This window comes from Grus americana, chromosome 1 (genome assembly GCF_028858705.1).
Source record: "Grus americana isolate bGruAme1 chromosome 1, bGruAme1.mat, whole genome shotgun sequence".
Classification (NCBI taxonomy): Eukaryota; Metazoa; Chordata; class Aves; order Gruiformes; family Gruidae; genus Grus; species Grus americana.
The window spans coordinates 77,623,865-77,637,868 of NC_072852.1; the positions used below are offsets into that span (position 1 = coordinate 77,623,865).

General features: G+C 40.3%; 1 protein-coding gene across 1 annotated transcript in view; it reads right to left on the minus strand.

Moving 5' to 3' along the window:
- The window catches only part of EFCAB6 (EF-hand calcium binding domain 6), a 113,469-nt gene that overhangs the window by 20,860 nt on the left and 78,605 nt on the right, over positions 1–14,004 (minus strand). Inside the window, 3 exon segments of the mRNA XM_054817097.1 lie at positions 1,923–2,111; positions 5,340–5,535; positions 9,687–9,842. Of these exon segments, the coding sequence (XP_054673072.1) occupies positions 1,923–2,111; positions 5,340–5,535; positions 9,687–9,842 (541 nt within the window).

A 14,004-nucleotide genomic window follows, 5' to 3' on the forward strand; every position in this document is an offset into this window, starting at 1 on the left:
CTTGCAGTGTTTGATCCCAGTAACTGTGCAGCTTGTCAAGTTGTTAAAGGAGGCTTAGCACCTACTTTGAGGATGAGAAGACATTACAGCAAAACCTTCCCAAACAAAAGCAGCTACCTATTCTAAAGTTAACAGGAAAAGCTTGCTGGTGGGTCAATATTACAGCACACAAACACATTCTTAAAATAATTAGACAGCTATGTTATATTTCCTACAATTGGTCTTTCTGCTGGTATGACTCAGTTGAAACTTACTGAATTTATACCAGCATAAAAGCAGGAAAGGTGGAAATGCGGCATTTTCTAACCTATACAAAGTATTCCACTGTTTTACACTTGAGAACAATGTAATCTATGATATCTGTTAAGATTGCATTTTAATTTTAATAAGCTGAAAATATAAATATTTAAAAATCCCCAACTATTTTTTAAATAACTATAATTAAATGTAGTCCTGCCACTAAGGACAAAGTAACAGTTGCACTACTATAAATATTAATGCTAAATTTACAGAGAATAAAATACGTTTAAGCAACTTTATAAAATTTTGAATAAAGCTACACTTATAATAAGCACTTTGGTAAAGCTATGCTTATTGGTAACTGACACACATAGATAAAGTCTCTAACTTGCTACAAAAGCCTATAACACATTACAAGCGTTTGGAGCTGTTTATGGGTCCTCCTTCATTCGAAACCTATGGTCCCTCCTCCTCCTCCTCCAGTGAATCACTCAAGCCCTGCGATTATTTGAAGCCTGACAGACTTTGACTCGGGATGTGAAGAGGCTGAGACAGATCTCACTAGTTTTCCAGCTTCTACTTTATGACACAAGATTTAATCACCATATAGCTCTATACGGATTTGTTTAGCACAACATTCTATTATCGCCATGGCAATAAAGTGGTAGGCTTTTTATATGGTTTTCCATTGGGTGATGATTATTATTTTTCTCATTTTATTTGTGCTTTGAGCATATACTTTTGAAAATGAAACATAGTTACTTCTTAGAATATAAGATGCAAGTTAATTCTTTTTTTATTTTTTATTTTTTTTAGAACTGCTTTTTATCCAGCTAGTAACCAGCTTTCACATCCTTAGCCAAGTTCAGAAATGAGCTGTAAGGTAATGTCATGTGAACTCCTACACCCTCAGATATGCTTATACCCACTTCCCGCTGGGTAAGGCAGACTTAGAGGGGAGAAGCCAGAGGAAAGGGAAGGATTGTGACATTAAAATAGGACAGAGATGTCTTTTACTTACACCTTTTGATAAAGTTCCTGTTATTTACAAACACAGTAGGGATTGCTGCACTGATAAAAGAAAGCAATTATGAACTGAAGGATCTGTTCCTGCGGTCTGCGCCAAGTGAATGAGTCCAAGTGAGGCACTATGGACACAAACCTCTGTGACAGAGAAACAGCAACTCTAGTTTTATTTGAGTTGTTGCGGCATGCATTGAATATGCATCAGAAGGCTCTGTCCACGACTGCAGTCAAGATTTTCTCTGTTCTTGACTAATCTCTGTGTTTAACCTTCCTGCTACAGCTACACTGCTATTACTGTTTGTCACCAAGAACCTCGAGGGCTTCCCACTCCACTCAGTCTTCTGTCCAGCCCTTACCAGCCCATCTAGACAGGTCAGGGATCATTGGGCATATTTGGATATCCCACAGCCTACATCACCCCGTTGAGGCAATCTGGCTGTATCTGTGGTCACGCTTTCAGCTTGCCACATGTACAGACCTAGATAAACATGAGTGCAAGACTTAACTTCTGAGAGCAGTTTATAAGGAGACAAGGGCTTCCATGGAGTTCAACTGAGATCAACAGAAAGATATGTGAATCTGCTTGCTTAGTTAGTCAGTCACTTCTAACACATCAGATTGTATATTTTAAAGAAATATATTGTAGCTTTTCTTACCTCTATGAGGTGGTCTATGTTTTTCAGGAAAACTTTCCAGTCTACTGTGAAGTCCTCACAAAGGTTAAGGTTCTTGAGAAGGTGCCTGAACTGCTTGTCTGATAATTTAAAGCAGAAATGGTCAAGCACTTGTCGAAATTCCAGTGCTTTAATCACTCCAGTGTCATCTTTATCAAATAGAGAAAATGCCTGAGAAGCAAGAATTCAAATTATTTAAGCCAGCCTAGACATTCCAAAAGAGAAGTCTTTTTTAGTAACCATTTAGGAGTTCACATGGAAATGCCTGAAACCCATATGCCTTTTACCTGAGGGTATTTCATACATGAAGAAACAAAACACATTTCTCAGAACCTTAATTTGAAGCTTTCCTTTCTTTCAAAAATGAGATGCAATTGTTGAAATAAGCCCCAAATACCCTGTATTTCTGTACCACATGTAAATATAAGTTATGGAAATAAACAACAACCTACGGTAAAAGCAAGATGGCATTATATCAAATATCCAAACATTCCAGAAAAGGTAGTTGTTAAGACAAGAGAGGAGACACATAAAAATATTTAAGGGCTGCCTTAAATAATTTTAATTAAAATATTTTAAATTAAACTCACCTGAGCATATTTAATATACCTTTTGTTCCCTCCCTCCAATGATTGTCCCTGACAGGGCAAGTTTGTTTTCTGCTCCCTAAAGGACTCGATAATCCGTCATCCTCATTAGCTCAAGCTCAAGGCTTACTTGCTCTCTTCTCGTCCTGCCTCGCACAAAACATCCAACCTGTTCTTTGTGGGAGTTTTCCAAAGGTTTCCCAGGGGAAACAGATTAGGTTTAGCATAGTTGCAGCAGAAGACATGCAAGGTAATAGTCCAAATGAGTGGCAGAAATGCCAAGGTCTAGAAAAGTTGTGGGTCATATCCACTCTCATTCTGCCTGGCTGATACTAACTTACCATGCCCCCTTGTTTTATTCTGCCCCTTTATTTATGATGCTGCACATATAAATCACTGATTCCATAAATGTAAATGAATACTACAACTTTCAAAACTTCAAGTTAAAGTCCTATTAATTGGCTAACACTATAGCATATTGGCGTAACACAGAAATTTTTGTTTTAGTGTTAGAACTGTTCTAAATAATGGGTTTTAAAACGTGTATTTTCATGTACGTGAACCATGTCTACTGGCAAAACAAATGCTACCACATCCAAAGGACATTGGAAAGGAATCCTTTGATCACTACAGAGGATTCTGTAACTTCTTAATATGAAAGTTTCATCTTTGCTAACATACTGAAAGTCATATGGGTAAAACAAAGCATTGAGTATATACTATGCACTGTACCAAGCGTCATGAAAATGAATGGGAAATTATTATACCGACAGAGAGGACCCACCTGAACTCTTCAACTATTCATTATGAAACTTCAAGGATCTGTATTCAGATGTAGAAATATCATGGATAGGATGTGATTTTTATTTTTTTTATTTTTTTCAACTAGCTAGGAACTTTCTAGGAACTGTGCTTTCAGAGCTACTGCTTTAACAAAATATTTTGCTATGAGCTTATGTCTTTAGAGTCCCCCATCACATAAGTGGCAGCAACTATTACTCAAAAAATGGCTCAGAAGAAAATGGAGCACTTCCTTATTTTCTCATGTAAGGGAAATAAGAAAAAGTTCTGCTTTTTCATAGCATGGTGGACAAAGTCTGGCTCTCTATGGAGAAAATCTCTTGGTCTCTGAAGTTATATTAACCACCAAATGGTATCCTAAAAGATTAAATGGATGATTTGTTCATGCCAAAAGTCATTTTCAAATCACACCCTCAGCATACAAAACCGTGACCTTCTCCGTTCCCAAGACACGCAGGGATGAGAGGATAGATATTGTCTTCTATTAAAATTTAACAAACACTGACCTGTGCTATTGAATTTATCCATTTCTTATTTCAATAATGCAGAGCATAGGAAGGATTTTTTTCCCCTTACTATGAAAAATGTAAAGTGATTATATAAATATTTCAGTATCCTGTTCAATAGTTACTCTATCTGGCCAAAAATGTCATTGTGGCCCCAATAAGTTTATAAACATCACAGGAGTCTCCAAATAGCGTGAAAAGAGATTTCTGTAAAGAATCAGCAGCTCCCATGGTACTACTTTGTTTTGGGTGCTTGTACCAGTGACGTCACTAGTGATGTCTTTGTTGGAAGCCTGTGTTATTTTTAACTGCAGGAAACAGTCCACAGATTGAGATTTCAGAAATGCAGCCATTGATGACAGGGAATTTCTACCCCCCCTTGTCTTCCTAGTCCCCCCTCCCTTGTGCAGGCAGCAGCTCTCCCATGACCACGCACAACGGATCAGGCTTTTGTCATTTTAAAGTTCCCTGACCCGGGTCATTGGGCAGGAAGTCAAGTACTGGTTTTGACAGAAGGCAGGTGGACCATATTGCTGGGGGTACGGGGGTAGCGAGACCACCTTTGCAGGCATAAGCCTGCCTCTAAAGCCATGAGCTTAAACTGGACCTGAAGCTGCAGGTGCAGATGAGATGGCTGTATAGTTCTTTGATAGGAATGTTTCCTTCAAAGCCTTTTCGATTATTCTTTCCCATGCTTGAAAACAATCTTACTGTGGCATCAAGAATGATTTAGTCTAGAAGCTGCTGCATTTCCGTAGACTCCAACACAACAGTCTAAGACTGCTTAATGTACAGTGTTTTTTCATTCAGGGCTTTCAAAATTCTAGGGAGAAGTGGTTGTTTTTATTGTTCTATTTTTACAGGTGAGAAAACCAGGAAAGTTGCTGCTCAGCAGCTAATGCACCTTATCTATCTGTGTCAGAGTCAGAAGTGGCCAAGAGCATAAAATGGAGATAGTCACAGAGCCCCCGCTGACCGGTGCTGACTTCTGCAGCCACTATAATGTACTCATATCTGACCATATGTCTGTATTCTCAGTCCCTACATGATCCTTTCATCTCACGCTGATAAAACCATAATGCCTGCCTGCAGCAGCACATTATATCTACATAGAATAAGTCTCAGCTTAGGAAACTCAGAGCTATTTGAAAGACATGTGATATTTACATGCTTGGGACACAATTTACAGACAACTGTAGGAGGAAAAGGAGCTTGGGGAAGAGAGGAAGGTCCTGATAATTTGCTATTTGCTTTTTCCTTTCCAATCCTTTCCTTCAGAAGACCTCTAGGCTTGATTTGATATGCTTGTTTTGTGGAGTTACTAGAATACAATCAATTAAAAGTCTGCAGTTGTCAGAAGACGCTATTTCTACATAGGCCAAGGCTGTTGGCAGCACTCAATTAATAGCAGAAAAGTTATGAAAGCCTTTGGGTTAGTCCCCAGCCAGGCAGGGAAAAAAAAAAAAAAGAAATTAAATAAAATGCTATGACCACACGAAACTTACCTTGTACAGCAAATCATAAGACGATGCAACTATTTCTTTTATCTTAATTAGGGTCTGTTCTAAGCTGAGTGCTGCAAAGCTTGCAGGTGGTGCAGCCTGCTTTTGTCTCTGTTGGTATTTAGATGCTCTGCCATCATCAATTGCTCTCAGGAAATCAAAATAAGAGAGCTTGCTGTCATGAATGCTGATTCCTAAGCTAAGGGAAAAACACAGAATGAGATATCAATGATTTTAAATCATTATCTCACTGTTGTCTGTACTGATTAATTATGATGATGTATTATTTGTACTGCAGCAGCACTTCAGGGTATGCTTGTGCTGTCAGTGTATAAATCCTGTTAGTTTCAGCCCAAGCTCCTTCTCAGGTCTAAGCCACCAATGCTCAATAGCTCTTTTTCAAACTGGCAGCCCGTCACAAGTGGGGTTCCCCCAGGGATTGATACTGGGCCCAACACTGTTTAATATCTTTATAAGTGATCTGGATGATGGGATCAAGTGCACCGTGATGAAGTTTGTGGACGATACCAAACTGAGTGGGGAAGTAGAAGGGAGAGCCACCCCACAGGAAGGATAGGCTGGAAGAGTGGGCTAACAAGAACCTTATGAAGTTCAACAAGAACAAGTGTAAAGTCTGGCACCTGGGAAAACATAATCCAGGAGTGCAGCACAGACTGGGATCCACCAGGCTGGAGAGCAGCTCTGTGGAAAGGGACCTGGGGGTTCTGGTGGACAACAAGCTCAATGTGAGTGAACAGTGTGCTGCAGCGGCAAAGAAAGCCAACAGGGTGCTGGGTTGCACCAACAAGAGCATTACCAGCAGAGATAAAGAAGTCATTATGCCACTCTACTCAGCACTTGTCAGGCCAAACCTGGAATACTGTGTTCAGTTTTGGTCCCCGCTATACAAAAAAAGATGTGGACAAGCTGGAGAGGGTCCGGAGAAGGGCCACCAGGATGATCAAAGGACTGGGAAGCCTGCCACATCAGGAAAGGCTGAGAGAATTGGGTTTGCTCAGCCTTGAGAAAAGAAGATTTAGGGGTGACCTCATCACCATGTGCAAGTACTTAAAGGATTGCTACAAAGAAGATGGAGACTCCCTTTTTACAAGGGGTCACATGGAAAAGCCAAGGGGTAACGGGTGCAAGTTTATTCTGGGGAGCTGCTGATTGGACTCTAGAGGAAAATTTTTCGCAATAAGAACAATAAGCTGTTGGAATATTCTCCCCAGGGATGTGGTGGATTCCCAACATTGGACACTTTTAAGATTTGCCTGGACAGGGTACTGGGCCATCTTGTCTAGATGGTGCTTTTGTCTAGACAGAGCTTTTGCCAAAAAAGGTTGGACCAGATGATCCGTGAGGTCCCTTCCAACCTGGTATTCTATCATTCTATGAATCCAATCAATTAGATGCAACCACACTCTCAAATGCAGATCCAGGTCAATCTCGAGATCCTCAGGAGGAGACCTGCTTTAGCCTGGGCCAAAGTGCACAACCTTCCAGTCAATCAGCATTAATTTTGTGCTTTTTAAACACAACACAGTATTTTGATCACAACCTACTGCTGAGCTCACCGTCCCCAATGTGACCAGAGGACACGCAGGCTCCGAAACTTGTCCTTGAATCTCCTTTTCATGTCACAGTGTAAACACAATCTAATAGACTCTGTTGAGGCGGAGATGTTCCTTGTGCTAAGTGCTGGTACTTTCCTTTGACTTTCTGCTTTACAAAAATACCTTTGATTCGCAGATGCTGAAGTGCTGCTTAAGCCTCCCAATATATCGTGATCATTACAATTCTGAGAGAAAAGCAGAACCACATGCAGCCCAGGAAGCTGTTACCGGACATAAGATGGGACATCCAGTACTGCTCCGTGATACATTTCATGGATGTACCAGCACAGGTCTATACTCACTCACAATTCCTCTACCACACGGGAGGAAACCAAACCAGGTTCCATACAATGCTTCTCCTTACGTTTGTGATAAAAGAGCTTACCTTCCCTCTCAACCTGTGCTTCACTCTGCATGGTTTGGCAGGCCACTAGAGAACTATTTTACAGGTTCTTGCCAGGACTCAGCCTCACTGTGTCTCAGGCACTGGCCCTCCCTCCTTTGGTGTGTCCACTGAGCTGCACAGAGGGCTGCCACATTTGGCCCAGCAGCTGCTGCCGCTGACCCACGGCACGCTGTGTCCAGTGAGGGTTTCTCTTCTGATCACTTGTGGTCAGGCTGTACCTGGGAGCCCAGCCCACGGGCTCTGCACGCTGCGCTCACAACTTTGCTGAACTTCTGTCTGTCAGCTGAAACATCTGCTGGATTACAGACACTGGGGAATTTCATGTTCCGTCACATCGGAAATTCAGTGGGTTACAGAGCTGACTACAGATAGCTCCAGGTAACAACAGTGAATATATTTTTACATCAAATATCAGCATGGGGAAATATAAGCTCTTGCATGTAATTTGGGGATTTCTTTTTTTTTTTTTTTTTTGCAGAGGACTTTGTTACCAAACTAAATTAATTTTTATTCAAAGATGTTTTACCATAAAAAGACCGGAATTAAAGCAAGCCTCACATATGCAGAAAATATATGAAAATAAAAGTTATTTAGCATGAAAGACTAAGATGACATGAATAGCATTAACTGTTCCATGAAAAACTACTTTCCTCTAATGTCCTGTACCTTGTGACCACTTAATGAAAAGACAGCTGGTATGTTTTAAACAAGGACTTCAAACCTGTTTCTAACGAGCCTGTAGAGTTCACCACCACAAGGGATACAATAGCAGGGACTTGCTCTGCTCTCGCTTACCCAGTACAAAGCCAGTGCAGTCAGTTTATGGAATTTCCTACCATTGAAAGACAATCAGAGAGCCTCCAGACTACAGTACACATTGGGCATTTTTGATACAGATCCATTGGCTCCCATCGAGTTATTCCAGATTGACCTTAGAGTTACCATCTATGGAGAGGGTTTTAATAGACTTTAGTAATTTTCTAGCCAGTTATCAGAACCATAGATTCTTTACACACATGTATTAGGTAGACAATTCCTATGCTGCAGGGGAAAGGCTGGACTTTTTTAGTCTTGCATCCAGCTTTTTTGTCAGAATTATGGTCAAGGCAAGTCCTAGAAAGCCAAAACTTGACAGAGGAGATGGCCCCACTACACAACCCTGATTCTCTTATTTAAAACTGAATTACTGTAACATAGTTTTATCATCTGTTTCCACAGTAAATCACTGGGGACCAATGCCTCAGCTACCAATCACCAGAATATCCAGTTTCAAGAATGTCTAATTAATGGGGAGAGCCAGTAAAACAAAGAGGAAGCTTTATAAAACAGGCTGGAAAAGAAATTAACTATAGACCCCATATCTGCTAGTAAGAAAAAAAATAGTCAAGAGCCCTGATTTTGCATCTTGCAGCTGCACAGCACTCCCACATACTACCCGTGTCAAGCTGGCTCCAATATTGGAGACAGTGTGTGGAAAAGGAAATAATCAACACCATTTCAGCGGAGAAATAAATTGCCAAGTGGGCATTAAAATTTTAGTAATAAAACTAAATGCATATGCTAATCTACTCTGTATTATTTAGAAAAGACTATTTTGGATCAAGAAAGGAATAATCTGCACAAAATTACAATGAATGGAGGTGTTTATCATCAAGAGGTCTTTGAGAAAGAAACAAGCAGCAGATTCCTATTAAGGTTTCAATTCATAAAAAGTTGATCACCCAATTAAAGGTGAACTATGAAAAGACTTTTAAATTTTATTTAAAAAAAAAAAAAAAGCCTGGCCTGGCAGGGTCTGGAGCACAAAACCCAGTGCTGCCAGGCCTATGACCTTTTGGGGACTGTTTGGGGCAGAGAACCCCAGCTACCTAATATCGGAGCAGGTCCTTTGTGTTCTTCAGCCACTACAAAAGAGATTTTTCTTCTTACTCATATTAACACAGAGAATTAAAAGCATAGTTTTTCAGGGCAGCAGCATTGGATTGTTTGAAAATTATTGCTATTTTATAACCCAATTTAATTTTGTTTCTATTTTGAAGAGGATCTGTTTCACACACTTGCTCTATTAAATTGAAATTAAATAAACAAACCAAACTAGCAAACAAATACACATACTCAAAGCATACCTTTTTACATAAGAGGCCATTTCACTCTCATTACCTGCAGAACCAATACATTACTTAAAAATGTTTCACTTATACGCAGTTTTCAGCATATAGGTATCTCCATTAGTTTTAACAGAGCTTCTTATATGCTTAACACTAAGTAGAAGCTTATAGGCTTTGCTGGGTGTGACTAAAGAGGTGCTTAGGAGGTAATCATACAAACCTGTTTAGAAGACTACTGAACTGGTCATGATCAAGGTAATAGTTGAATTCTTGTAGTATCCTGTGCAGGTCATATACTGTTACATAGCCATCTCTATTTTTATCCACTTTATGAAAGGCCTTATTGAAATCTTGGAAGTAATCCCTAAATTTATCCCTGAAAGAGAGCAGATGTTTATTTTAGCTCCTTTGTTAAATCAGATAAAAAGGATACAAACAAATGTACAAAATAGGGTTGGAGGGGCAGAGAAAGATTTTGAACTTATTTGTGTGTGGTAAGTTCATATAATTTATTCAAAGACTGCCAAATTGTTCAGAAATACACCTGAAACCCAACATCTTCCCCTCCCTGCCCCATTTAATTTGCACATGGAACTGCGTGGCTGAAGCCTCTCATTGTAAACAAATGCTCCTTGGGCAATTAACTGGTTCCTCTCCCTGTTCAGAGCTGCAGCTACAAACCAGTGCTCTCTTTTAAAGCCTGTACAGATTAGAATTACAAAATATTTAGTACAGCTGTTAAAATGGTAAGGGTCTGGCAGCATACTTTCTGCAATTTGAGGCTCCTGAAACTTTGACATAATAAGAATTATTTCAACAAAAACACCTGAGCAAAACCTGGAGTCGCGCAGGGCCTGGTCCATGCCTATGGAAAGAAGCGCAGAGCTTCTGCTCACTCACGTGGATTTTGGATCAGCACCTTAAAACATCTCTATTTATCATTTCTTACACACGATCAAATTCAGCCCTCAAAATCTTGACTCTTCCTCCCACTTTATTTTGTTACTTATACTTGACTGACATCAGGGACCTTTTGATCAAACTTTGGAGACCCAAGCAATATCCCTCTCTACCTCTTGATTCAACACAAGCCTCTCTGCATTTTGGCTTAAGAGGACAAGGCAGGCACAAATATCTCTCCTTACTGCATGTCTTCAACTAGCAAAGTCTCTTAAGATTAATGTAAGTTAAAATAGTAGTGAATTATGTCTTGATGCAGATTACCAAGAATACATAAATTATTTATGTACATTCGGCACTTACAAGATGATACCCTTATGGCAAAACCGTCAAGTTTGGATCTGGGTTAATACCTACAGCTGCACTCCATTAGCTCTGGGATTGCTCTTTCTGACAGCCCTAGGGTACAGAGCATGGAGGCTGGGTTCGTTAGAGAGTCAGGATTTGTAGTATAAAAGGCGTATTACAGTGATAACACAGTTCAACAGTGTAACCGACATAATCAAGCATGATTCACTGCCTCAGCCTCTCACCAAGTCTGTCTGTGGATCTAACAGCTCAGACCAGTTCACTCTGCTCCTTATTAAGCCACCGCCAATCAGCCAGCACCCAAACCTTACATTTTTTTCCTTTGTAGGAACAGAATCATAGAATCATAAAACAGTTTGGGTTGGAAGGGACCTTTAACAGTCATCTAGTCCAAACCTCCTGCAGTGAGCAGGGACATCGTAAACTAGATCAGGTTGTTCAGAGCCCTGTCCGACCCGACCTTGAATATTTTCAGGGATGGGGCATCTACCACCCCTCTGGGCAACCTGTTCCAGTGTTTCACCACCCTCATTGTAAAAAAAATTCTTCCTTCTATCTACTCTAAATCTACCTTCCTTTAGTTTAAAACCATTACCCCTTGTCCTATTGCAACAGGCCCTGCTAAAAAGTTTGCCCCCATCTTTCTCATAAGTCCCCTTTAATTACTGGAAGGCTGCTTTAAGGTCTCCTCAGAGCCTTCTCTTCTCCAGGCTGAACAACCCCAACTCTCTCAGCCTGTCCTCACAGGAGAGGTGCCCCAGCCCTCTGATCACTTTTGTGGCCCTCCTCTGGACTCGCTCCAACAGCTCCATGTCTTTCCTGTGCTGAGGGCTCTGGAGCTGGATGCAGCACTCTAGGTGGGGTCTCACAAGAGTGGAGTAGAGGGGCAGAATCACCTCCCTCAACCTGCTGGTCACACTTCTTTTGATGTAGCTCAGGATATGGTTGGCTTTCTGGGCTACAAGCGCACATTTTTCATCCACTAGTACCCCCAAGTCCTTCTCCTCAGGGCTGCTCTCAATTCCTTCATCCCCTAGCCTGTATTCATACCAGGGGTTGCCCTGACTCACGTGCAGAACCTTGCACTTGCCCTTGTTGAACCTCATGAAGTTCACATGGGCCCACTTCTTGAGCTTGTCCAGGTCCCTCTGGATGGCATCCTGTCCCTCAGGCATGTACTCAGTTGTTATAAGGCTAACATGGGACATGCTAAATCTCATATGTATTTTAGAAATACTCAATAAGTCTTTTCAGACTCTCATTGATCTCTTCAGAGGTGTCTGATCTCAGCTGCAGTTACTGGTGCTGTCTTTCCTCTCGCAGCATTGCAGAATCCTTGGTTTTCCATTTGTTTTCAAGAATCTGTAAGTTCAGTATAGCCTTTACAAGAACAATACATTTTCCTTCCCAATCGTTTCTCCTAAGAATTCGTCCTTTTGGACTTTGCACTTCATATAATCAAAGAGCAACTTCCCCACAGCCCTCAGGGCCCAGGAAATACAATTGTGTATGCAAACAGCATCACCTACTTTAAAAATCTGAATTATGATATGACTTAAGTGGGTTGTTAGCAATTTATTATGTGCTTCAGACCCACTGTACCTTCTACTGTTATATGGACTAAATTGGGAGTGCTGGGACTCTCTGCTTAACCAAGTTTCAGCTGGCAAGAAACCATTTTTCAATGATATTCTTCTCAAGTTCAGTGAAAGTACGGATCACTACTCAGTTTCACAGCTTGCTTGAACTGTCTTTTAACAGTTTTATCTCAGCTCACCGTTGTATTCAGGATATCTGGATATCCTTCATTCCTTACAAATCATTTCAGGTTTGAGCTGCTGAACAGGGCACTGTTGCTAGACAAAATTTCTGGGACTCTATACCCAAAGAAATAGAGCATTAGTGTATGCTATAACATGTTCTGATGTTAAATTCAATCCAAATGCAATTTGAGGTTAATGCCCAAGTCAGATACTTACAACAGATTTAGATGAATCAACATACAGTCTTATCTTTCACATTTTTCCACAGTCTTGTAAGCACCCTGTATTCTGTGAGGCACGTCAGATCATAACACATTGACATCACTATGCTGTTACATCTGAAGCGTATGCTGCTAAACGCAGAAAACTCTAATCTGAATTGGTTATATGGGCTTGGTATGCAATGCCTTCGCTACCCAACAGGTGGTAACCTTCATGATTCTCTGCATTGTGTCATCTTCTGTACAGCCTCACCAAACCTAGCCCGCTTTCTTCAGAAATAGGATAATACTTTTTTAAAAATTATATTTCAAGGTGTTATGTCATTCTCCGTGTTTTCAGGAGCAGACTCCTTGAATGCTCTAGTAAGTATATCTTTGACCAGTAATTATTTCTCCAACTTAAACTTTATTGTCAAATTGAATGGTTTTACCTGAAAAAAACCCTACACTAAAAAGTCACCCTGTTTTTATATTCTGGAAGCTGATCTTTCTTTTGTCTACAAAGTTGTTTGTCTCAGGTTTGACCATAACAGATCGATAAACAAATATGTGACATTTCTTCCAATCAGAGAGTTGTGCCTCAAATCATGGTGTTGACGAGCGCCCTAGAAACACAGGCCACACATTTTCATTGATTATTTTTTCAATAATACTGCCTGTAAGCCATCTTTTGAAGACTTTGTCTGTCTTCTCGTGCCAATATAGGTAAGGCCAGGAATTGTCTTTATTAATGCCTTTAATATGGGAATTCTTTTCCCAGATTTACAGCCCAGTATGTCCATTTTGCGTAGTAACTCAAAAGCTACTTGCACAGATTGCCCGTGTGATATGAACTCTCATGTAACATTCATGTGCTAACAGGCCTCTGGACACCCTTGTTATCTTTGTGGCAGGCATATTTGTAATGACTCTGTTTTATCTTGTTGACAGTTAATCTTTTATGTTATTTCTCTGCCCTTATATTTGCATTTCTGTCTAATCCTACTTCTCAGGCCTTCTTGGATACTTTTTTTCAGATTCCCTCCTGGTTTTCTCTCTACTTGACATCTTCAGTATCTATTTAAGCAGCCACAGTTGCTTCCAGTGAATGGCTTTTCCTACGCTTTCCTGTGAAAACACAAGAATGGACTTTAAGCCTAAATGAAGTCTTTGAAAACAGAATCTCCTGTACAGTGGTCTAAAAATGCATAGTGTTAAACTCCCGTCATGCTTGGATCCAGCAGAAGAATCTGAATTTGTAATTTTTGTAAAAATTAATTAATGTTTGTAAAAACATACGCAGTCC